A 24,899-nucleotide genomic window follows, 5' to 3' on the forward strand; every position below is an offset into this window, starting at 1 on the left:
CTTGATTTGTTTGTTGCAGCAGTGATCTAACAAAACTGTATCTGCTGACTTGTGCAATTTTGTTTACAAAATCTTACTAATAACTTTGAATGAACAGGCTGTGAGGTAAGATTGCTTGCTTTCCCTTTCGCACCAATGCAGGTTTTAGAAGAGCTCTAAGAACACTTCCTTTACAGTTTGAAGGGAAATTGTACTGAGAGCCTAATAATACAGCATACTTCTTCAGCACATGCTGACACCCTGTTGTTTGCAAGTGTTAGAGGTGTTTGGTTTTGGCAGATTAACATAAAAATGGATTGTAAACTCAGAAATCACTTCCAAACTGATATTACCAAGTTGGTTGCATAAACATGCAATCGTTAAATTACAATATAATTTCAGTTTCAATTGTTTAATACTATTCTCCTGCATCTAAAACATGACAGGCTTTCAAACTGGAGCAGTAATTGCTATGACTCCAGCTAATTTTGTATTTTATTGCACTCATTGGGCATGGAAAAGACGTTTTGTAGTCTTCCAGAGCAAAAATACATCCCCTTCAAAGTCAATTTCTATGTAATTAGTGTATCACTTCTAAAAGAAAGGGGATGTTAGTAAAATTTAATTTGTGCTGCTTGGAAAAACTGTCAATGTGTCAGTTCAAAATATGGATTTGAATATTCAGCACTGCCTTATGAAAAAAAATCACCTTTTAAAATGCATACTTCTTATAAAATCTAAGGTGCTCAGTTTTGTATCTGTGTGCTACGTGGGTGTTAAACAGTTTACAGCAGTGGAAGAGGTGAAGCATTTCACCTTCTTGAATTTGAGGACAAGCCAGGAGTCATGGATTTTTCAGACTTAATATCTTATCAATATTTTCTAATTACTACCTATATTTTTTTTGCTCAAACCTTGATTCCTGGAGTTGCAGCTCAATAGATAGAAAGCTTTTCCAAGCAGACAGCAAACATCTGGATCTTTCAGCAACAGGAGGTTGGTGAAGGCAGACGGTATCACCACGGTGAAAAATGGATTAGACAAATACATGGACATCACGCCTGCAAACAGCTGCTCAGAGGATTAGACAAGGCTATACCAGCTGACATCTCTAATAGTGTGCTAAATGCCAGGGGAATGCTAGAAGAAAAGGCCAGGCTCGTGTGCAGCTCTTTTTGCCTTGGTCAGAGACAGAAAAATACTGGGCTAGATGGATGCATGGCCTGAATCAGTCAATGATTTATGATGTTCATAAAATTAGCTTTTAAAAAAGGCAGCAAGCTAATACTAAAATAGTTGAACACTACACCCAGAAAATACCTCTTTTTCATAATTTCATTATTTTTGTCCCATTCACCTGACTTTCTAGACATAAATGCATCTAAACAATGCCACTTCATATACCCAAGTAATTGCTACTTTGTTTCTTAAAAAACCCCAAAACCAACAACAGCAAAACTTTGTCTTGTTTGATGCTTATTTTGTATGTCTAGGGTGAGCATGGTTGATAGCTGTTCTTCTAATTACAAGGCTGAAGGAAGGTGATGAACAGTTAATACAAGAATTGTCAGCTTTGTTAGTGTTTGTTTTTTAAATTCCCCAGAACCTATGAGATCTGACACAGCTTTTTAGCTGTTGTTAAATAAATAGATATAAATTTAAAGTTCTTCTGGAGCATCTTTTAGAGTGTTATAAGCAGTGCTTGGAGAAATGAATGTTTTTTGAAATTTGAGACTTCCTGGATTTGAGAATGGCCTGCCAGGCCTGTGGATATATTAACATTCCTGATAGGATCAGCCCACTGACCCGTTTACCAGGAGCAGTAGCTCGGAGGAAGGGTGGACTTCTCTGCCCTCCGAGGTGTAGGAGTAGTGCTGCGAGTGTATGTTGGCAATAGGGAGACAAAGTTGTGTGGCTGAGCAAATGGTTGGCACTTTGCAGTAGAGCTGGGTCAAAGCAGGGGAAAAGAATGGGTGCTTTGTGCTCAGCTGCTTTGCTCGGTTACAGCTGAGAGAATGCTCTTCTCCATCACTCTGGCTGTACAAATTAGTTGTTCTTCCCTGTTAAAATATAAGCACGTGGCTTTGGAGGAGATAGTGGAAGTACAGTAAATCAGGTGAAAACATGACTTTTAAACAAGAGAGAAACTGATTGGGATAGAGAAGTATCCAATCAAAATACTCAACTTGGGAATCTTACAGCCCTCTCACTAGAAGTGAGATGCAAAGCTGATTTTCCTTTGCATCTTGAAAATTTGGGGTGAAGTTAGTAGTGGGTACTGTTGAACACACAGAATTACAGACACATGCCTGCAAGTGCTCTGGCATATCTCATCATCCTACCACTCCCTGCCTTGGTCTGGGAATGCTCCAAAATAGCAACTAGTTAGTGATCATCAGGAAATGAAATGTCATCTCTTAATAGTTTATGTATTCTCATTTCTGCCTTCCATACAATTTTTAGCCATTTTCCTATCGGTATTATGTCTAGAATAGCCTCTGACCTGAATACAGTTGTCTTCACAATTCTTACGATCCGAGGTTAGCAACAATTACCAGGTGGGCAGCTTGGTAACTTTTGCCTTCTTTATTTAGTTATGGTCAGAAGACAATTAAACAAACCAGTCCTAATTTTCTCTATAATTTAGTTGGAAATTCTTTACCATTTAAGTGCTTTTGAATAGGAATGTTTGCTGCTGAGCAGTAAGGCATCCATACCATAACCTGGGAGCAGTAACTGTCATGTTCAGAGTGTTTTTCGAATATAGTTGGGACAGGAATTTTCCTGTATTTTCTCACAGTGCAGTTTTTACTTGCCTTTTTTTTTTTATTATTAAGAGGAAATGACTTCTCTTGTATAAACTCTTATGAATTACTAGCTGTCTTTCCTTTTGACAGCAATATTATCTCCTTTGCTAAAATAATGTCTTTCTAATAACTAAGACAAGAACTCTTAATCCAAGCCGGGAGTTGGTTAACTACTCTGTTCCCTGCTCTGCAGCACAAACTGAGCTTGATCTTTATCTTTGTTGTTTTCAGTTTGGAATGACAAAGTTTTAGCCCTAAATAAGGGGAATTTACTTGGAAGTAGCATCCTCTAAAATACATTCATCAAATTAATTTTGTTCTTTAGCAATCATGCTCAAAAATGAGGCAGAATAATTGTAAGAAAATCATCCAAACTGTTTATACTTTTTTATTAATTAATTGGGGGGGAAGATACTTGCATGAAGGTTGTCCTCACAAAGTCTATTAAGATTTAATTTCTCTTTCTCTCTTGTACTGCTTTGTGTCTTAAGGGTCTTTTTCTGTAAGTGAATTTGGATTGTAAAATAAAATCCAGGAGTAGAAAAGTATCCCTGTTACATGCAGTTTATAGCAAGATCAAATCATTTGTTGATTTATACTAATAAGGATTTTTAAAAAAAATTGTGTGGAGGAAAAAAAAATTACTTTAAAACATATGCAACAGTAAGAAATAACACAGCATGTAGTCCAGTTAATTTCTACTTGTATTGCTGTACCAGTAACTATTCCTGTCCATCAAGGGCTTATAGACTGTTAGCTTTAAAGAATCATGCAAAGTTTGGATAGTGCTCAGTTTTCCTATCTGTGCAGCATCATACACTTACATAAACCAGTTTTGTCTGTTGGACATGAGTTGTTCTTGTGAGCTGTTTCATCCCAGTAGTCAAAGGTTTTCTTTCCTTCACTCTCTGCTTTTTCCAAAACCCATATGCAGCAGATACAGTGGGAGATTTTATTTCCTGAGACTATTTGCAGACTTGCTGAATGACCCTGTTACTTTAAATGGATTGACCCTTTGACTAATGAGTCATGATTTTCCGGTGCTTAAGTTCTAATCCAGAATGAAAAAAACAATTGACTGCTGGAGCTGTGGACTTTTGGTTCCAAATATTTCATTTCATTTTACTATACCTATGAGACTATGGTTGTTGAAGCTCTTTGGAGCATGAGTCACATCAGTCTTCTACTGGGGGTTCCTACATGACTGTTAAAAATGTCTCCCTGTGTAATTTGTGCTTTTATGTATGTAGTTCTGTGCGCCTCTATTTTGCTTTTAAGCATACTCGTAATGACTGGAAGTTGTATTGATGGATCTGTAGCATAGCATTTTCTGCTGAATGAGTTATTTTTAGATGCCAGTATTTTGTTACATTTTTAGTTACCTTTTTGACCCATCTTGCCCATGTGAGTGACCAATTAAAATTGTGTCTCTGTTAGTTACAGGATGAAGAACGCAGACGGCAGCAACAATTGGAAGAAATGCGTAAACGAGAAGCAGAAGACAGAGCCAGGCAGGAAGAAGAGCGCAGACAGCAAGAGGAGGAGCGGACCAGGAGAGAGGCTGAAGAAAAGGTTGTGGTCTTCTGAGTGCCACAGGGGTTCTTGCAGGCCTTTCCTCTTCAGCCTGCTGAGTACCAGCTTAGTGTTGGGTCAGCAGGGTTTAAACACAGTAGCCCTGTTGATAAGGGTCATGTTCCAAGGCTTCAGTTTGTCTATCAAAACCAAAAAGGAATTAAGCAGACAGCCTGTTCCTGCTGGCTGGAGTTGACTGGTATTGCAGAAGTAGTACTGCAGGCTTAGTGCCTGACAGTTCTTAGCAGTGGCAAGGCTCTTACCTTCAGAGCCTTTCTGAAAATTATGGAAGAAATCAGGTACTTCCTGTTTCCCTTCAGCTCCCATCATAAATTGCATACTTTTTTTATTATCATGGCTCAGTTAGTGCTATTGGGTTTTCCTATGTCCCAGTAGATGGCATTACATATTTCTGTAGTATTTTTTGATATAGATACAGAGAGAAGTATGAAATACGATGGAGTAGTGATGAATATTCCATATTGTTTTTTATGTTTGGACTGTGGGAGGGAAGTGGTTTCTAGAAAGCAAGTAAATAATTTTAGCAGATAAGTGTGCAGTCAAATTATAAAAATTCAGAGTTGTAGGTTCTGCTGAAACATTATACATAAATATGAGAAGCTTAACTGATCAAACTAGAAGACAAAGCAACTTATTTGACTCAGCATGTTTCTTAAGACCTTTTTGTTCCTAGAGAAAGCAGTTACTGCTGTTCAGTTTGCCTGTTAGTAACACTGACTTCAGAAAGAAGGCTAGCTTTTAAAGTTGTTCATCTTGGAAGATTGAGCAAATACATTTAAAAAGCCCCCAGACTTTAGATACATTAACTTTGTTCATTTTTTTTTCAGGCTTTGTTAAATTGTTTCCCATAAACAGTATGGTTGGATGAATGGAAGAGGTGGTAATAAGAGAGAAGTGAGGAAGGTGTATCTGGAGTGTGGAAAGTTTTTAAAAGTAGACTGTAGGGACCTTAAAAAAATGCAACCAAGAGAAAACAACTACAGCTTTCTTAACTTCTGATAATGATGCAGCCAAATGACATTTGGATCACACTTGAAAGAGTTTTCACTGACAGATGTTGACTAAGATCCTTCTACCAACTCAGAACTCAGTGCCATCAGTAAAATGGTTTTAGAGAGTAGTACAAGGAGATGAGTTTCATGTCTTTGCCGTAGATGAACAAGATCAGATCTATTTATTATTTTTTCAGGATAACTGACTCAGTATTGGACACATAAGCATTAAGGTGGATTTTTTAAAACATGTGGATTAAACCCAGAAATTATGGTTATTTCAGATGCCATATATTCCCAGCAGAAATTATTCTATACTTATACCCAAAGGGTTTTCTAATGTACATACAGTTCCCAAATACACCTCATTTGTTATCGAACTACTGAATAAACCCTTGTATTAATTTACAATGTGTCTGAGACAAGAGCTGAACAGAATTAAATGTTATTTAGTTTAAAAACAGAACAGTCTTTTAAAGAGGAAGAATACTTAGAAGATATTTAATGACCTTTAAATGGTCAGTAACCTCACATAGATATCATTAGCATCATTTCAGTTTTAAATGCCTTTTAACAGTATTTGTTTGATGCCTCTTTTGGAAAAAATCTTTGTAATAATTTTTTTGTGTGAAAGTAGTTTTCCTGGTGTTTATACTAGAAACTTGGTTAGGAGTCATCTATTCCAAGGCTCTGTTGACTAATTTACATTGTATAAGCATGAAACAAAATCACAAAGTTCCTTTTTTAAAGTGGTAGTTAATTTTAGTTATATTCCTCTCCCACAGATTCTCTACAGCTTTAGTAAATCTGCACCTTATTAACTGTAGTTACAGTTCGAGTAATAAATGTTGGAATGCCCTTAGTTTACACAGGCAGTTGCTTTAGTGACCACAGGCAATGGTAAATCTGTAAATAACAGCTACACTGTGTTACTGGATGGCTGCTGGTTTTTTGCAAATGTGATGGTTTGACCACTGGCCAAACACCAGTGCACCCATGAAAATCATTCACTCTTAGTAGTAAATATTCTCTGTACGAGTCCATATAGATGCCCTGCTTATAGCCAGAAAAGGAGACAAAAATGATTGACGGAAGATGTTTGTATCTCAGTGATGGAAAGCTTAAATCTCATGGATTGAAATGTCTGACCACTGTGTTTCTGTTTCCTCTGGGCTTTCAGAGGCGCCAGGAAGAGGAGTATTACAGTCGCTTAGAGGCTGAAAGGCGCAGGCAGCACGATGAAGCTGAGCGAAGATTGCTGGAACCTGACGAGCCTGGTCTGTACAGACCTCCGCTTCCACGGGAATATGAACTCCCATCCCCAACCCCTTCATCTAACGCTCCTCCTCCCCCACCTCAGCGAAACACCTCTTACCTCAAAACACAGGTCCTCTCCCCTGACACGATTTATACTGCCAAGTTTGTTGCTTACAATGATGATGATGATGAGGAGGAGGATTCCAATCTAGCAGGTCAGGATAAGTACTCCAGCACAAGAAAATCATATGGTGACTTTCCTCCTGCCACCCTTAAGCCACAGCAACCTTCCCGCCAGCCTCGCCCAGTTTCAGATGGCATCTTTCTTTCCAACTCATTCCAGTCATCTTCTGTCAATGCCAACAGTACTACTGTCAAAAAAAGCCAGCCCCTGCCCCCATCAAACAAACCAAGTTTCATCCATGCCAGAAGCTCTAAAGGTAGAAACAATGAAATAAGTCATCTCTTCAAAACTGTCCTTGTATTTTCAACTCCAGGGCTCTAGATTTAATCACTTATTTTGTGATTTCCCCCTCCCTTAATCACTATTTTCACTCTGGTGATCTAACTTAAATCTTGATATTAATATGAATCCTTCAATTTTTAATTATTTTGATCTCTCAAATTTTCTTGCTCTTTACCCAAACTTTTCAAAAGCAAAAATTCCATCTTTCATGTATGAATCAGAAATTGTTTTAACTGCTACTCAATCAGTTTGAAGTACTGTTGGTTTTGGCTTTCACTCTGTATCTCTAAGTGATTTGTTTTGTATGACTGACTGCTGTTTACTCAGAGCATCTGGAAGTGCACCTTTCTTGAACACAGGAAATCTCTCCTAATGGGTTCATGGACAGATCTTATCTTCTGCTTTGTTGTTGGTACTAGGGTTCTCTCTCTTTTAATAGTGTGTGCAAATGGCTTTAAAAATTATATTTGTAGATGTAGATCTTAAATACACAAGCACAAGAAAAATACAGGTCTTGCAGTTAGTTTCATGTATTAGGCACCATTCCTGAATTTCTGGTTTGTACAGTGCAGTTTCCTTGCAGAGAGACAGAAATCTAAATTTCATCTTAGTACTGTTTGCTTTACTCCTTCCCTTCTATACCTCTGTATTTCTTTGACTCCTCATCTTGTTGTTGTATAACTCCAAGCCACCCATAAGGAAGTTTAATTTCAGTTAGAGTTCTAGCTGCCAGTAACTTCCGCACCATATTTTACCTGCAGAGTACTAGTTGAACTATATATACTCTTGAATTCAAAGCTAATTCAGTCCAAAGTCTGGGGATTTTTTTTAAACTGCTGCTGTATAGGAGAAATCTTGTATGCTTGATTCCTTGAGTATGTCTCACTCTGATAAGATTGCACTTTATTGATATATTACTTTGTCTTTAAACAGCAGCATCTGCTGGTACTTTGTTTTCTTCTATGTTCTTTTGAAGGTGGTGGCCATGACATTCTCCTAGTTTGTTCTTTTTACTTACACTGGCAGTTAACAAGTGCCTGACAACCAACTCTATGTGATCAATTCATCCTTCTAAAATGAAAAAGGTAGCAAGTCACCTGAGATCCCAAGGGAAGGTGTTTATGCTGGCTTCTAGCTCAATGGTCAACTTGTTTGCTGGATTCAAGTCTCAGTGGCACAGATGGAATCCTATAGTGTGTTACACCCCTCATCACTTTTTTGGCCACCTAACAATTAGGAAAATCGCTCACTTGCTTTATTCAGCAGTGTGCCCTGGGCATAGGGAGGATATGAGCCTCCAAATAGGTTCCATCTATTAGAAGCACTTCTAATCCAGCTGCAATAATATGTGAATCTGATTTAGGATATATACAAGGCCACTGAACTGCTTGTCCACATCCTGTTCAGTTGAGGCTCAAGTCATCATTTTCCAGCAAGGAAACCTAGCATCCTTTCCTTTGCAGGGCAGATTAGCTTCTGCTGCCGTTGAACTGCTTCCAGTGCTGAAGAGAAGCTCTGCACTGTATTGTGTAGTTTTTAATATTACTGAAGGGACAGTTTAGCTCAGTTATAATTACTGTCCCACTGGTGCAGTTGATGATCAGTAGTTCCACTGTTTGTGGTCAGCAAACATCCAAGTTGCATAAAAAAAAATGAGATCTCAGGATGTAATAGTCTCTGTGGTAATAGCCTCTCTTGTGCAAACCCACTGTCACTCCTGTCTGGCTCTGTAATAGGTTCTGAATCTTGAAGGTGAGGGAAGGTTTTAGCTTTTCAGTGTGTTTTCATTAGACTGGAGTATAATTCTGGATGCTATATGCTGTGTACTACCATAATGCCTATTAGCATGCATGTGAAATCACTGATAAACCCACAGCCAATTTTGTACCAGAAGAACTTCAGCTTTTGAACACCAGATATCACAATGAATTAAGAATATTCTGAAATGGCAGGCTTCTGACATGAAACATGGGTACTTCGTTTGTACTTAATTTTTTTTTATTTCAAAGAACTTTCTTTTTTTAGGAATTCTTATTTGAAATTGACTCTAATAAAAAGTAAAATGTGCCTTCCATCACAGCATGTAGGCTTGAGGAAGCCGTTGCTTCCCTTCCCTATGTGGCACTTAGAAGGCTGTACATGTAATGAATTTGGCAACCCTAGAGCCGTCAGTCACTAGTTGTCACCACCACTCTCCCTGCCTCCCATCATCCACAACCCAGAATGCTATTTAGTATATAATTGCATTTCTAATCCTGCTTTCTGTTAATATTAATTGAAAAATGAATCTCAGGAAAGTGAAATGTTCAGTGGTGTTGTTTGTGGACATTTGTTTTTCATGGAAAACAATCGAAAGGACAATTTACAAAGATTTGGTTAGGGTTTTGGTAACAATTAAGGAATATTGTAGTATGATGCTTCGCCTTTAATAGCCTAATTCATAAGCCATACAACTAATTCTGAATACTCTTATTTCATAATTTTTAAAATAGCCATGAGAACAGGTTAACTTCACTTGATTGCTCAAGCTTCTCTGAAGACTGCCTGCGTAACGTACAAAGCCGTTTGCACAAAATGCAGAATTCACTGTGCAGTTTGACCATCTCCCATCTCGCTGACTGTTACATTCCTGTCCTTTACAGCTCTTTCCTGTTCTGAGTGTTAACTCTAGTAAACCATGCTTCTGCAAATTTTGCTCTTGTGCTTTCTTCCACTGGGTCTTTAAAGACCATTGGGTCTGTCAGCTCACCAAGGAAAAAGTCAACACTCAACTGAAAACCACTATCCAAATGCAAATGAAACCTTGTGGATCCAGCCACAAGCTTTTCAAAGTAGGGAAGGCAGTACTTACAGGAATGTAAGGCTCACAACTGAGAGGAAAAAAATCTATATGCCAGACATACCTAATGTGATTTGGTTTGCTGCAAATTTTTGGTGGAAAAAATTTGGCCTACAGCACATTAGCTAAATTGGCTTATGTGTTCTAGCCTCACTCAGAATTACTGAGTGTTTCTGAGAAGTTAGATGTACCAGTGGAAGAAGCAAACATCTCCTTTTGTACCAAAGAAGGTTCACAAGACATAACATGAACAATATTGAGATCAGAACTGTCTGAAGACAAATCTGAGTAGTGTGCTACATTTCTTTTTACTCTTTTTGTGACAGTTATTAAGAGAATATGGTCTTAAATATAAATTAAATTATTAAACTTCTGATTGGAAATAAAAGGTTTTGTCTTGTGGCCTTTATAAGGAATTAATATAATGTGTAAAACCTGTGTGTTAGATCAATTTAAAGGTGCAGTGCTGCAGGACTTGAAATTTAAATTCAGGGGTGGGAGGAAGGGGCCATCTTCTGAGTGATACAGTTTGTGTATCAGACTTAACAGGGACTAAAATTTTGATTCTGCAGAATTGCAAAGATGGTATATACTAATCTTTGCTTACCTTTAGCCTCAGAAAGAAAGGAGCTACAGCTAACTTACTTCCTGTGAAATTTGTCACAGGATGATGAAGAGTGTTGCTCTTTCTGTGGATCTGCTTGAACAGCTTCTAGTATCTGTTTTACAATAAGGCATAATAAGATAAAGACCATGATTTGGCATGTGCTGGACAATCTAAACAAAATGGGTTTTGACTCGAAATTAGGAATTAAAAAAATAAGCCATTTGAAGAGGGTTTGAATTCAATAGTACTGGGATTAATTATTCTAGAGGTCAGGTGACCTCTGATTATTTATGATTCTCATTTGAGATTGTTTCTTGAAAGAAGCACTGCACCTTTTTGAAAGAATACAGTATAAAACTTCTGTGTTGTTGCTGCTGTCCTTAAACTTACTTCTTTCTTTTGCATAAGGAATAAATTCATACACTGGATCTACAGGAGCAGCTGCTGGGGAAGTTTATCAGGATCCAAGAGACAAAAGATCTAAAAGGTGACATACAGGAGTCCATTGACTTTCATACAACTAACTGGTAGCCAACTAGCTTCTGCAGTATTTTCTGTTGTAATCGTTGTATCTCTGGGGGCTACTGCAGAGTTCTGCTGTTGTCTCTCTTATGGGTTACTATAGAACACAACTAAGTTCTCTCCACAAGCCCTTAGATGATCTGAAGCACTGCTGAACAGCAACGAGTTTTGGCACAAGTAAAATGATCACTGTAAATGAGCAACTTCACCTGGTTTAGGTGTATTTATAAATCTGAACAGTACCTCTCCAGTGGGATTCTTTCAAAACTTGTAATAAGCATAAAAGATTTAAGCTGTCTCATACAGGCTTTACCATGTAGCATACTGATGATGGGACAAGAAAAGGTGTGTCTTCCAGTGCTTTTCTTACAAATGTTCCACCACAGAAAACTGCTTTGGTTTAGCCAAAGCAGTAATGCTGTGCTAACACAGGCAGAGCCTTAGTTTATAACCTGCTCTTCATGTTGGAAATTGGCAAGCATTTCCATTTATTTTGACATGCAATAAATGGTCAAGTCATGAATTTCTCTTAAGTGATAGCACAATGTCAGAGTTAAAGGTATGTGTGAGAAAAAAACCTTTCAGAACACAGAATGGAGACTGCTTTGCTGTAGTCAAAGAAGCTGTCATTATGTGTCATCAGGAATGATTATGTTTAAGGATCTTGTAGATGAGAATTATAAAAAATATTTTTTGTTTCCTTTCCAGTCAAGATGCCGATTTACCTGGAGCACCAGAAAACCTGACGTTCAGGGAACGCCAGCGACTTTTTTCACAGGGTCAGGATGTATCCAATAAAGTAAAAGCTTCTAGGAAACTAATGGAACTGGAAAATGAGTTGAACACAAAATAAGATTAAAGCACCTTATCAGATGTAACGGATGATCTCCAAATTGAGGGATTGAGATTGGGGGCACACTACTAAGTATAAACAGAAAATGAATGTTTTCTGAAAGGAGTGACTTTGATTCCTCTATATTTAAGACTGTTAATTAAGACTTAGAGATGTTGCAATAGCAAGAAAACTGATAACTTTGCCAGGAGCTTGTGGTTTATACAATGAAAGCACTGTAAATTTTTAAAGATGCGAATCACGTGAAGGTAACTTTTTTCTGTTTTGGGGGTAAAGTTCTTTTGCACCAGACCAAGTAGCACTTGTCAAAGATAAGTTCTGTTTCCTGGTGTTTTACAGACACACTTTTGTTTTAGCTGCTGAGCAGAGAGAGTGAGAATAGCTTGAACTGCCTAAACTAAACTGTGCACTAGAAATTAGTATTTTAGGTTGTTTGACAAGAAGCCAATGTCTGGGCCACCTTAAATAAGGTTTCATATGCAAGTGTGACATACTGTATGGTGTTCATAGAAGAATCAGCATATCAATACAGATCTTACCATTACTTAGTACTGGCATAACACACATTCTCTAGATAGAATCTTGGAATAAAAATGTCTCTATTCCTGTGTATATGTTGGGTCTGAAATGGATGCCTAAGATTTTATCTGTAGTTATGGAAAAGTCTACGTTGTTGTATCCCCACTATATGTGCTTCAGACTGAAAAAATGTGAAGATAACAACCTTTGGTTAACTGTTTCACTAAAAATTACATAAGCAATAGATAGTAGGCTACACTTAGTGGCCCTTCATCAGCTAGGACCAAAATGTTAGTAGTGTGTTAAAGGCAAGGATTACAGAAGGTGAGCAGAACACGTGGGTATGTTTTCTGAGAAATTCATATTAGAAGTTATTGGGCAATTAGGCCTGGAATAGCATTGATAAGTCCGTTTTTATCAGTTCAGCAATAGATTTTTTTTCTATGGAGATACCAACTGGCATATTAGAGAAGAAGACTGAAGTGCAAAGCATCAAATACATTACTGCAGTCTGGAAGTGGGAATGTTCATAAGGTCATTAACAGAGCTGGTGTGCTAACAAGGAACCATCCCTGCTCATGCTGAGGAGCAGTGCTAGTGAGCTCCCATTCCGTCTAGCTGGCTTTACTGACATCCTGTTATGGTTGTACTGAAAGCCTTTATGGCAGTTCAAGCTATTTTTTTCACACTGTTATAGCCTTATTTAATTTTTAATTGTTAATCTTTTTCCTCCCACTATTTCTTCAGCTATGCTTTTGTGGCTGATGATGTTGGGAATAAGGACCTCATCAGAGTCTTTCTCATTGTGTGATGTTAAGACAATATATATTGTGATTCCAAACAAATTTTCTATTTGACAAAGCCCTTTACTGGCTTTAGATGATTTTTTTTTCCTGTATCATATTGTTCTCTTATAAATATATATTTAGGGATTTGTGCACACTTCCAAATACAAAGGGGTAGACTTTCACTGCCTTAGGAAAGAAATCACTTTTAATAAGAGTTGTATGATAAATAAATGCAAGTTAATGAAAATTGGAGTGTAAATATTTTTTACGTATTTCAGGTTTCTTATTTGAAAGTGTGCTTTTACCGTTTCACCTGTTAAATATGAAGTAGAAGATTAAACTGGTTCAAAGTGTTAATGAAGGATCTGCATGCTTGCTATGTCTGTTCATCAGCAAAAGCAAGCCTCTCCCAATTTATCTTGAGAACACTAGCAGCCTTACAGTGACAAATTTTTCTTGAAGAAAAAAACTTATGCTGTGGCTGAATTACTGTTGCTGCTAGACTCTGAAAAAGGCTTAGCAAAAAAATACCTATAACCTTCAGTTGAGTGGATTTGGCCGCTATTGGGCATTCGGGTCAAGTGTGAATATGTGTAAAAGTGCTTTTCATATTTGTCTGTGCATTATTTGAAAAAAAAAAAACATCAAAACTGCTGTAGTTTCCCATTTCTACTGTATTTCACTTGCAACCTATTTTTAATAAAGTTTGTATTGTATTTAACTTTGCATTTAATGTTTTTTGTATTCTTATTTAATTCTGCATTCCTAACAACATTATCATATACCAGAGGGACTCTTAATATGTTTTGCCTTGCCTGTCCTCTTAAAACGTATTTATGAGCAAAGTCAGTGTATCTCATATGAAAACTTCAAATTAATTTTACATGGAGAATCAACAGAGGCTGACCTTCACTAATCAGAGAGGAGAATTTCTTAGCCTGTTTGATACCTATAGTGCTGACATGAAGGAAGTGATTTACAGCTTAACCAGCAGTTTAGGAAGTAGTAAATACCAGTGGTGTGGATCATACAGACTTGTCACACTGTATCTGTATCTTCCTCCAGTGCAAAATGGTTTCTAACAGCAAAGAGGAACCTACAACGTGACATCTTTTGGAAAAGTAAATAGTGTATGCAGAGTCTCCACTGGGATTGCTGTGGTTAATGGGAGTCAGCAGTTCAAACTCTGCTTGGGGAGGGAGCCTGCCCCAGTGAAGTGCTGTAGATGCCTTCTGCCGTAGGTGTACATCTGCTGAAGATGTACACCTATAACGTCAAAAGAACACAGCTTTTAATTTTGAATGTAGACTGTCTACACTAGAAGAAAATGGAAACAATCCATTGCTCTTCTGTATGTGAGTCACTCAGTCTAAACAAAAGAGCCAGTACAAACAGAAAGTGGTGTATTTGAGTCTGTAGTTATTGCAGCTGTGAACTTTGTAATAGAAACTTTTATTTCTAGACCAAACTATTCCAGGGTTTATGAGAGGAACTGTGTGTGATGTGCAGTAGTCATGCATTTTCAGTGGGAAAAATGTTTTGGGCTATGCCTTCAGGTCAGGTTTGCTCAGTGAGCCCGCTAGTGTGATGCTGTTGTGCATTGCAGCACCTGCTTTGCTTTAGGGACATGAGCTGTCAGCCTGGGCAGCACAGCTCTTGGTGTTTTTACCGATGATGGCCCTTAGAGTGATAACTGTGTGAAGTTATATTTGCATATGCAGTCAGCTCTCTACAAAACAAATAATTTTAAATCTCTGTTAAGTTCTCCCTTCTGCACCTATCATCCATATACCCTGTTTTTCAACTCCTTTAGGTAGTCTGTACTACAGTCTTGCTGGGATTTGAGGGAAAGGCAGTGAAACAAAGATGTTGACCACGTCCATAGTATGCATCCTGTTTCCTGAAATAAATAATCAATATACTTGATCATACAGATTGCTGTTTGTATGTCAAGCAATGAGTACACAAGTAGCAGAATAAACAAGACTGTTCTTTACCTTCCTATTCAATTAGATAACACAAAACATAGTCCTGGTAAAAAATGAGCTTCAGTAATAACAGTCTTAAAACACATGCAGTGACTCATGTATGATAAGAATTGGCTCTTTCTCCTGTTTTGTCAAATGATACTGCTGTCTCAGGGTCAGTTACTGGTTGTGTGTTCCAGAAAGCAAAGCCTCACAGGCTAAAAATTTAGAGTTGGCTGACTTCTTTCCCAGCTGTAATAGCAGGTAAACATAATGAGACCACAGTACAATACACCTGCCCAGAGAATCTCAGTTTATTGTTACTGACAGGTGCTCAGAACTCAACTACAGTTACCAAAAAATGTGCAATGAGATATTTACAGCTTCACCAAATAATGCAGTGTGCAGTACAGCAGTGTCAAGTTACCATCTGCTGATTGTGGAGAATGTCACCTCACAGAGGCAGTAGAAAACATGGGGGCATATAGCAGAATCTCTGTGTTTGGCAGAAGAGGGATAATGGCCTTCTCTCCTGGGCTTTTTCCCCAAATGCTTTTCTACCCATTCTGCATTTGAGGGTGTTGCAATGGACAACTTATTGGAAGTTTATGGAGCTGGGACCTCTTAGGTCTTGTTGGTTCTACCACTGGAGTTAAAGTTAAATGCATCAGAAGTATTCAAGACAATGCTTACTTAATAGTATTCTAAGATTTGTAATCCACTGACAGATTTTATAATCCACGTATGGCATTTCTCTGAAGCTAAAATTAAGAGTTAAATGTGGATTTGGACATTTCCATGAAATTTCTGACCCTGAAGTTCCACAGAAGGATCTGTAATATGGCAGGGCCTTGCATCTGCAGGGGGAATATGGGATCAAGTTGTTGAAAGTTGGGGGAAAAATTATTCTTCAAAGTAGAGAATCAGTGTAGAAGGGTGTGCTGCAGTAGTCTAGCAGCATTTCTAGAAGATAGCTGGATTTTGTTTCTTTCCCAGGTCTCACCAACAGGCTGTTTCATTCATCAAGCAACCTCTCCTAAGCTTTGGAAATAGAAGGAAGATCCCAAAGGAGATTCGCTGCTGTTATGAAGAGTTACACATCATACTGAGATTTTTTGTTTTTCTACTCATGGGACAATTTTTAGTACTGTTTGACCTTCAGAGGTGCACAGAGAAATTACTAGGAGTAGTGGATGCTGTTTTAGGTTACTACTTCAAAGAGTGCTAGTAAATTAGGTCTTGTCTGTTACAGCCTACAGAAACAAGATCCTTAATCTCATTAATTGTGGGTAAAATCCACAGTGAGGGAGAGATTAACCATTACACTTCAGAGGTGATCCTTCTGGGATGAAGCTGAGTTTCGCTGGTAAATAACATTGTTCTGACTTGATTGCTGCTGCAGAATAAGCATTACATATAAAATCACAGTTCATTGTCAAGAATTGAGTGAGTCACACCCTGCAAGCAACTAAATCATCCTCCCCAAAATAGCTGATGTTGATTAAAATCCTGTCTGCCTTACTTAGTGCCAACATCTTGTAACATCTACACCATTGCAGCACCTTTGAACTGTTTTTTAGTCTGTATCCATTTGTCAGTTCTCATTTTTCCATCAGAGCAGAGCTAGTTGCAAGGAGGAACTGCTGAGTTACACTTTTGTGTGCCAAACCTAACTGCAACCAGCCAGATGGGTCTTTTTTTTAAAACAGAGGGTATAGATTGTAGCAACTTGTTGAAGATGCAGGATCCCAGAAGATGGTGGATAGAGCTGCACAGGGGTGTTTGGTTTGGTCTGTGATAGCTGGGCTGTACCTGGGTTCCTTAGGAAAGGAACACTATCTCTTTTGTGCCAAACATGGAGGGATTCACTGCTCTGTGTCTTTGGATTTTCTGCTGTCCACATGAGAGCACATTTACCATGTTCAGTAGAGAGTAACTTGAGACTGCTGTTTTGCAGAACTGGATTCCTCTGTAATTATCATGTTGGTTTTGGTTTTAAAAAAAAGAAACACAAACAACTATAGTGCAAGATAGTGCTATTTCCCACTTCCAAGAAGCTGACATGTCTGTATCTGGTATACTTACATATTTTATAGCCAAATAGTATAATGACTGTTTTCAAGACCATGTAAATCTTTCAGTGCAATACAGTAGAGTACCAAGTAATGTTGCTAGTGCATGTCACATTTTCACCTTGGAAACCTCAGTGGGAGACCCCCAGCCATAGCATGGATGACTAGTTCGTGCTCTGGGCAGCTCCTCAGGAGTCCCACATGACCTGAACCCACAGGCTTTGTGCTTGTCCTAAGACCAGCCCTAACGCTGGCTGTGTTTGCAGTTACTGAGCAGCCCCTGTGGGGCATCATCCAGCTCCCTGTCAAAGCAAGGTCAGCTACAGCTGCTGCCCGGGGCTGGGCCTAATTGGAGTTTGAGTAGCTCCAAGGATGGATACTCCATCATCTCTCTGGGCAGCCTGTGCCAGTGTTTGAGTACCCTCACACTGTTCTTAGGCTCCTGCCTCTTGTCCCGGCCCCTGGGCACCACAGAGCACAGTCTGTGGTGTTCATACTCTCCATCAGGTATTTGCACATACTGTCTGGAACCCCCTCAGCCTTCCCTTCCTCCAGGCTGCACTTCCCCCAGCACACTCCGTGTAACAGATGTTCCTATCCCTTAATCTTCTTTGTGGCCTTACAGCCTTAGCCAAAGCACACATCACCAACTGTTTAGGGGGGAAGTCGTGTAGCCAGTATCAGAGTCTCAACTCTGTCCTTCTCCTCCTCGCCCTTTGCACTGATGTGAGGCTTGTGCCCCTGCGCCCTGGAACCAGGTAGCCTTACACCGGCCTTGGGAGCTCCGGGCTTTGCTTCTATTCCTGCACTCCCTGCCCTAATCTTTGATCATGGTCTCTGAGATCGGGACGCTGTAGGCAGAGGGATCCCCCAGCCCTCTGGATAATGGGTATGAACCTGAGAGGTCACTTGTCCCGCGGGACGCTGCAGGCGAAGGGATCTCCCAGCCCTCTGGATAACGGGTATGGACCTCGAAGGTCGCTTGTCCCGCGGGACGCTGCCGGCGGACGGACCCCCGTTCCCATGGACAGCACGCCCGTTTCCTGCTCAGCCTCCCTACTGGAGGCGCTCTCTGGCACAGGCGCCCGCCGTGGCCCGGCCCCGTTCCCTGCTCGCGGATTGGTTGAGTGCCCTGCCACTCAGGGACGGGGCGTGGCTAGCAGGCGGTGGCACACTCGCTCACCCAATCGCAGCGCAGAGCGCCGGGCGGAGAAGGGGCGGGCCCGTCGCCATGGCAGCTGCGCTACCGCCCCAGACGCGTCCCGGGTTAAATCCCCGCAGGAGCCGCGGCCGGAGCCGGAGCTGGCGGAGTTCTCGCTCCGCCTCGGCGCAGGACCGGGCAGGATGATGCGGCCGCGCCGCGGGCTCGACCCGAGCTCCGTGTGGGCGCAGCGCCTGCGGCAGCTGGAGCAGCGGTTGCGCGTGAGCGGGCGAGGGGCGGGGCCGGGGCGGGGCCTGCGGGCGGGCGCGTGCTGAGGGGCTGCGCCTCGGCCGCCGGGGCGGCGCTGCCGAATCCGGCTCCTCCCTGGGCCGGTATCCCGAATCCCGCGGTGCGGGGCGGCTCGTTAGGCTCCCACCGTCGGAGGAGCCTGCTCTAGCTGGGGCTGGGGTAGGAGTGCAGTGTCAGAGCAGTGAGCAGCTCTCCTTCCCCCGAGCCCCACCGCCGGGCAGGGCGGGCGCTCGGCGCTCTCGGGAGGCGCGCCTGTGCTGAGGGAGCGTCTGGGGGCCACGCCGTTGAAGACCTCTAATAATACTGCCTTGGAAATGGAAACTTACGTGCTTATGCATAAATAAATAAAATAGTGCATTGCTAAGGACCACGGTTCTGGAAAATGCTAGGAGGACGTGGTTTCTCAAAGCAAAAGCGCTGTAAATGGTGTACGTATGCGTTCCCACACAAGCAAGCAATGTAACAGAAAAGATGGAAATAAAGGAATATTAAGAGTTTATCCTAATTTTTGCATGCTCATATACAAATATTGTTGTGATTAGGAGATGGTGGTAGGTAGTCCGTTGATCTCAGAAGTTTGAGAAACAGTAGAATATGGTAATGAAGGCTATCATAATGAAATTATATTAATCTGACTCATATTTTTTTAATTTTCATTTTTGTGTATTTGGGTGGGTTTTCTTCCTCAGACCAAAGAAGAAAGAATAGTTGTCCTGGAAACTGAAAATGCTATTCTTCATCTAAAACTTGCAGAGGTGACTGTTTATTTTTTTTTCAGAAAGAATTCTTGTGGAATAGCAAAAAAGACACTGAAATCTTCCTTCCTCTTTTCAGGTTTTGCCCTCTTTACCAGTTGGGAAAATCTATGAAGGGGTTAAGGCTCAGCATCTCTTTTCAAAATCATGAATGGTAGCAGTAATGATAGGCTGACCAAGTAACTAGAAGTCAACTTGAATTTAAATATTTGCTATTGTTTTAAATCTAGAAAGCTGAAGTGAGGGAATGACTTTGGAAGTGTTAAATGTGGAATATCTCTTCTTACAGGGAACATGTTTGTCTAAAAGACAATGCAGAGTTTTCAGGAATGCTTTTTAGACACAGTTGGGATGATGCTTTGAAAGGAGCTGTTCACAAAGTGCAGGAGAGACATTTCATTAGGAGTAGACTTACCAGGGATGCCCTGCTGTGGTTTTAGTACTGGTATTGTTGCATGTGTGCCTTGTCACACAGCATACAGCAATAACTGGATGCCTTCATTGCCTTATATCCTTCTATAGGATAGAAGGATATAAGTATAGGTTATTCCTAGATCCTCACTGAAATAAGGAGCAGCCTGTGATAATGTTTGGGGCCTTCAAAGGAGGGGATTTCAGAGCTTTAAAGAATTTTGAATATAGATCTAGGCTGCTAGAGCAGAACCAGCTGTGAGAATTAGTGGTGATGGAAACTGTTGGCCAAGAGTTTCTAATCTGGGCTGAGACATTAACTGGTTGGGTGACCTCAGGGAAGCCATTTGCCCTCGCTGTGGGTTTGCTAACACCCGTGGATAAAAGTGGGTTTAACGTTTTTCAAAGTCTAACTGGAAACAGGTGGTATATCTGAAATTAGTTTTGCTAGATATACAGAAGAACACTAATTTATTCTGAGGAAATGTTTTTATTGTCTTTGTTCTTCTTTACAATATTCATTGAAAGCCTTAAGTATTTCAGCTGATTATTTTTTATCCTCACAAGAACAAGAAATTAATTATTCTAGTCAGTAAGGTATATCGGATGTAGGAAGGAGTTGTCTGTGTATCAGAGAATGAAGCCTTGTTTTTGAAATAGAGCACTGCCTCATTTTATTGAAAAATGTGCTGGAAGAAATGGGCACCTACAGACACACAAGGAGTGTGGGCAGTGTTACCACCATCAGTCAGAAACAATGTCAAACGGAATCCTTTGCAATTAACCTTGCACTAATGGTTCTTGCACTGATTCAGGCAGTTATTTAAATACACTTTAAAAATTTGCCTCTTCTTGGTTAATGTGCCCCAGCAATCTGAAAATACAAGCTGAACTGACATCTATGAAATAATTTTACCTTAATTGAAGACCCTCTATTAAAAACAATACGAATTGAAATTAGTATTATTTAAGGTTGTGCAATATTCCACCATATGTCCTAATATTCTACCAGCTATGCAGGAGAGAAAAGCTGCTGCCCTTGATTGTGTATCCCTGATCCCTCAGATCTGCCAGTGGAGCTGTCTGAGTGATTGAGCTGTAACAAATTCAGTCACAGGGACCAGGGTTAACAGAGGTCTCATTCTTAACTTGTAAAAGCTAATTGGATTCATTTTGTCTGGGGTGAGTTGGGAAGCTCTGGAAACAAATTTATGAGGATTGCCATAAATTAGGATTTGCAGTGTAAATGTTTGTCTACAAGTTGCATCAGTCTTATTAAAATGTTATCTCCTGCTACAGACCTTCCCTTACATCTTTGAGACAGTGATGAATTTCAGATTTCTCCTGTGTTCTGCAGCCTGGTGTATTTTTATCCCAGCAGCATCCTGGAGGGGTTGTTACTGCACATAGGCAGGCAGATTTCTAGGTAGACCTCCTTTTGCCCTGCTTTTTTCTGTTTGGAAGTCTGTTATCTACCCTTGCTTTTATTAGCAGTCTTTGAGGTCCTAACCCTGCAGCCTTCTTTATGTAAAGCCAAGTCTGCCAGAATGGATCTGATTGCAAAACTGAGATTTCACTTTGGAGAACACTATTGAATAGTTCTGTTTCACTTCTGCTTATAATAAAGCTGACTATAAAAATGTTTTAGTCCATTTTTTGCTTCTATGCTCAAGTACAGGTTTGCAGGTGCTGGCCTATGAACAACCCTGGTGAGTGTTAAAACTATTTTAGTGGAAAAAACCCCAAAATCAAGGCAACATTTGCAATAAAGATGAATAGATGAAGTGATGCAATGACAGTACAATCGAACTTTCTACTTTTATCTTAGTGTTGAGAAATGCGGAGGGTCAAGGGGAATCTGTGCAGATGGTGCAGATTAGGTGCCAAAAGGAGGTTTTAACTACCCTAAGCTTACTTAATAACAAGGCTTGAGTACTGCAGTTGTTTATATACATATGCTTAACTTTTCTAAGCACTGTATAGAATCAATCTCAATATCTGGGACCTTAAAGCCTGTAACAATTAAAAAAAACAAACCTCTTCTTGCTCTTTCTTGTAAGAACTTTTCCTAATAATGCTAAGGTGGTGCATTGTTCTACAGACTTTCCAGTTGCATGTGTAAATAGAAGATTCATGGTTTGTGAAGGTGAAAAAGCCACATGAAAATATTGGTTTTGATAAGTGAAGTACTTCTTTTTTTGAAAATACATTCTGTCTTTATCCTAACAGCTCCAGGATGTTGTACTGTTTTTGTCGATATTGCCTATAGTTGAACTGCAATTAAATGTTTGCTTTCTATCATCTGATAAATGTTGTTATCAGATGATTTGAATTGAATTTAATCTATTGTGTGAGTAGCTTTAGCTCTTTCATGTCTTATGTCTCTTCTATGCTTTGCTAATTTAAATAACAGGGAATTACAGTCACAGAATATATGGTGTGAATAAAGTAGGAAATAAGTCTGTGCAATAAGTCTGTGCATTTCAAAAATAAAGAGACAGTTGGTACTGGTTAATGAATGATTGATAGATGTGAACAGGTGTCAGGGGAAAATAACGGAAGTTGCAGCTAATTTTAAGCACCATGACTGTCAGAAAACTACAAAAATGCATTTTTTAGTGTTATACAGATGCTTCCATATTGCAGAATTTCACAAGAAGTCTCTACCATGATGACTCTTCCTGCATTCATGCCTGTAAATATTTAAAGTTGCATTATTTGTATTTTCCTTTTGATTTCAACATCTCAAAAAATTCTCAAGTTGGCCATAAAATTGCTTTTGCATAATAGGTAATTTTAGACTGTTAGAAGGCATTCTTCTCCATCCATAAACTTTAAAAATTGCTTTGGTCGCTGTGATTTCTGAAGACCCAGAGCAGGGCTTTGTTGACCCAGCTTGGCACCATTGCAACCCTAGTGGTTGAAGTGGAGTAGGTGTTGTCAGGGGGCACAAAACTGGGGGCTGTGTATTCAGGACTTCAGTGGTTAACACCTGTGTGTTTGTATTTGTTTTTTTCATGTCCTTCCAAGGTGCTTTCTGCATTGAATCTAGTTTCCAGAGACACTTAATCCAGCTGTGTAACCAGTACTTTTCCCTAAGTGAAGGCACAGTTTTAACCCTTTAGATCCACATCCAGCATAAGTAAGGGAGTTTAGGTACTGCAAAAGCATTTTAGTAATCTGGTGCTCAGGTTTATGACCCAAGAAAGTAGAATTTTGTGATGTTGGCCTGTTACCATGAAGTGATTCTTCATGTAACTCAGAAAAAGGTAAAAACAAAGAAATTAAGTATTGGCAACATCCTATGTTATCGGATAGTTGAATTACCAATATTTACAGAGAAAAAGGGGACAGAATGCAATAAGAAACATGAGTGTTTTAAGTGATTTTTTTTGTGATTTTTTTAAATAGTACCAAGGGTTGGCTGGAAGAAGCACTAATGAAGTATTGCAGCTCTATGCTGCTCATGGTCAGCAGATGAAATTTCAGAGGAGCTCTGTTGTAACCCAGCTGCATGGAGCAATAAAGGTAAGGACATTTAGTGATAACATAGACATAATCAATGCCTTAAACATTTACATGTTTATCAAATATAGTAAACCCAGAAAATGGTGTGATATGAACCTGATCTGTGTCTTTATTGTATTCACAGCAGGGCTTACAGTGAGGTGTAACGATGATTTCATAGTGGTTTTGCTGTAATAGGCTGCAAAGTCACCTGCAAGGCTGGTAAAAGTGGATGGTCCTGAGCTCCAGGATCTTACATATATGGTGCTATGGTACCTGAGGCAGATGTTTTTGTAGTCAAAACTTTACAATTACCCATGTGACTGTCATGCAGACATCCCTAGAAACAGTAATTGTGGTATCCTTTACTCAAGTAGGCAAATCCTTTGAAAAAGGCATTTTAGAGCTCCACTGATTATTACTAAGAGTTCTCTGGCAGATCTCACAAGAAGAGTAGTTTGCTGTATGCTCACTCAGGTTATAATTTTGCATCAGAGAGACTGAAACTGTTCTGTAGTGCCAGTACCATAATATTTGCCTTTGTCGAAGTACTTCTTTGTGAAGTTACTCCACAGAGTAGTGAGTTCCTTTTAGGAACACTACCAAATATCAGCTTTTCTCAGGGCAGCACCAAATGCCTGCATAAATGACCAAAAAGTATCTCAGGGAAAAAATCTGATTCTTAACAGACAGAAGGATGCAGCTTAACTAGAGCATTGTTGGACTAGATGATTGTTGTAGGTCCCTTCCAATGGAATTATACTGTTTTACTCTAATTACAGCAGTTCTGCTTTGTAAATTTGGTAGTAGTATTTTGCATTTGTGATTAGCTAGAATGGCAGAACGGCTTGTGATGCAATACCAGTGGATTGAGGTAGTAAACTATCAGATGTCAATGAATACTAGAAGGGAGCAAAGCTCTCTAAATACAAGTCTAGATGAACAGTCATCCTATACCCATAATAACAAAAAGATACTCCTTCCCATTTACACTTTATGGCTTTTGAGAGTGAAAAATGCAATGATTTTGTCCCTTTCGTTTAGATTGCCTTCTTATCATTAAAACTACTTAATTAAGGTCAGTACCAGAGTTAGAAAAACAAAATGTCACAGAATATGTAACATTACACATACAAAAGTAACACCATGTAACACAGGCTGACAATGAAATATCACAGTGTTTCTGTGACATAAGGTATTGTTAAGTTCACCTTAGAGGTGTTTTACATGTCCATTTCAGGACTTAGATGTCAAGAACTTTACTAATCCTAAAATCAAGTCAATTTGTTTTTATTTAGGTGGATTTGTAAGTGAATATAGGCTGATCTTACAAACATTTAAAAGCCTCATCATGTATATTACACTGAATTACACACATAATACAAATACCTTTCTGAACAACAGCAGTTTCTGTTTTCTTTCAAAATGTGTCTGTTCTCACAGGAAGACATAGAACTAGCCTATACAAGAAATGCCTTGAGTGAATCCTAGCAAATACCTTCTGATCAAAGTATG

The 24,899-nt window shown here is 39.5% G+C and overlaps 2 protein-coding genes across 18 annotated transcripts in view; both read left to right on the top strand.

Moving 5' to 3' along the window:
• Positions 1-13,950, top strand: part of AFDN (afadin, adherens junction formation factor) — a 115,653-nt gene extending 101,703 nt beyond the window's left edge. For 9 of the 17 annotated variants that reach the window (XM_030944709.1, XM_030944708.1, XM_030944710.1 and 6 more), the window contains 4 exons: positions 4,224-4,358; positions 6,552-6,843; positions 10,949-11,027; positions 11,771-13,950. In XM_030944709.1, coding sequence (XP_030800569.1) covers positions 4,224-4,358; positions 6,552-6,843; positions 10,949-11,027; positions 11,771-11,915 — 651 coding nt within the window. In that variant the 3' untranslated portion in view covers positions 11,916-13,950. Of the gene's footprint in view, positions 1-4,223; positions 4,359-6,551; positions 7,069-10,948; positions 11,028-11,770 lie in introns of all 17 variants that reach the window. The other 8 variants (XM_030944719.1, XM_030944720.1, XM_030944722.1 and 5 more) reach the window with 3 other exon arrangements.
• A 4,306-nt stretch (positions 13,951-18,256) lies between these two features.
• KIF25 (kinesin family member 25) overlaps positions 18,257-24,899 on the top strand; it is a 40,122-nt gene continuing 33,479 nt past the window's right edge. The window contains exons 1-3 of the mRNA XM_030945825.1: positions 18,257-18,683; positions 19,401-19,466; positions 23,289-23,405. Of these exons, the coding sequence (XP_030801685.1) occupies positions 18,285-18,683; positions 19,401-19,466; positions 23,289-23,405 (582 nt within the window). The 5' untranslated portion in view covers positions 18,257-18,284. The remainder of the gene's footprint in view (positions 18,684-19,400; positions 19,467-23,288; positions 23,406-24,899) is intronic.

The sequence above is a fragment of the Camarhynchus parvulus genome, chromosome 3, assembly GCF_901933205.1.
Source record: "Camarhynchus parvulus chromosome 3, STF_HiC, whole genome shotgun sequence".
Classification (NCBI taxonomy): domain Eukaryota; kingdom Metazoa; phylum Chordata; class Aves; order Passeriformes; family Thraupidae; genus Camarhynchus; species Camarhynchus parvulus.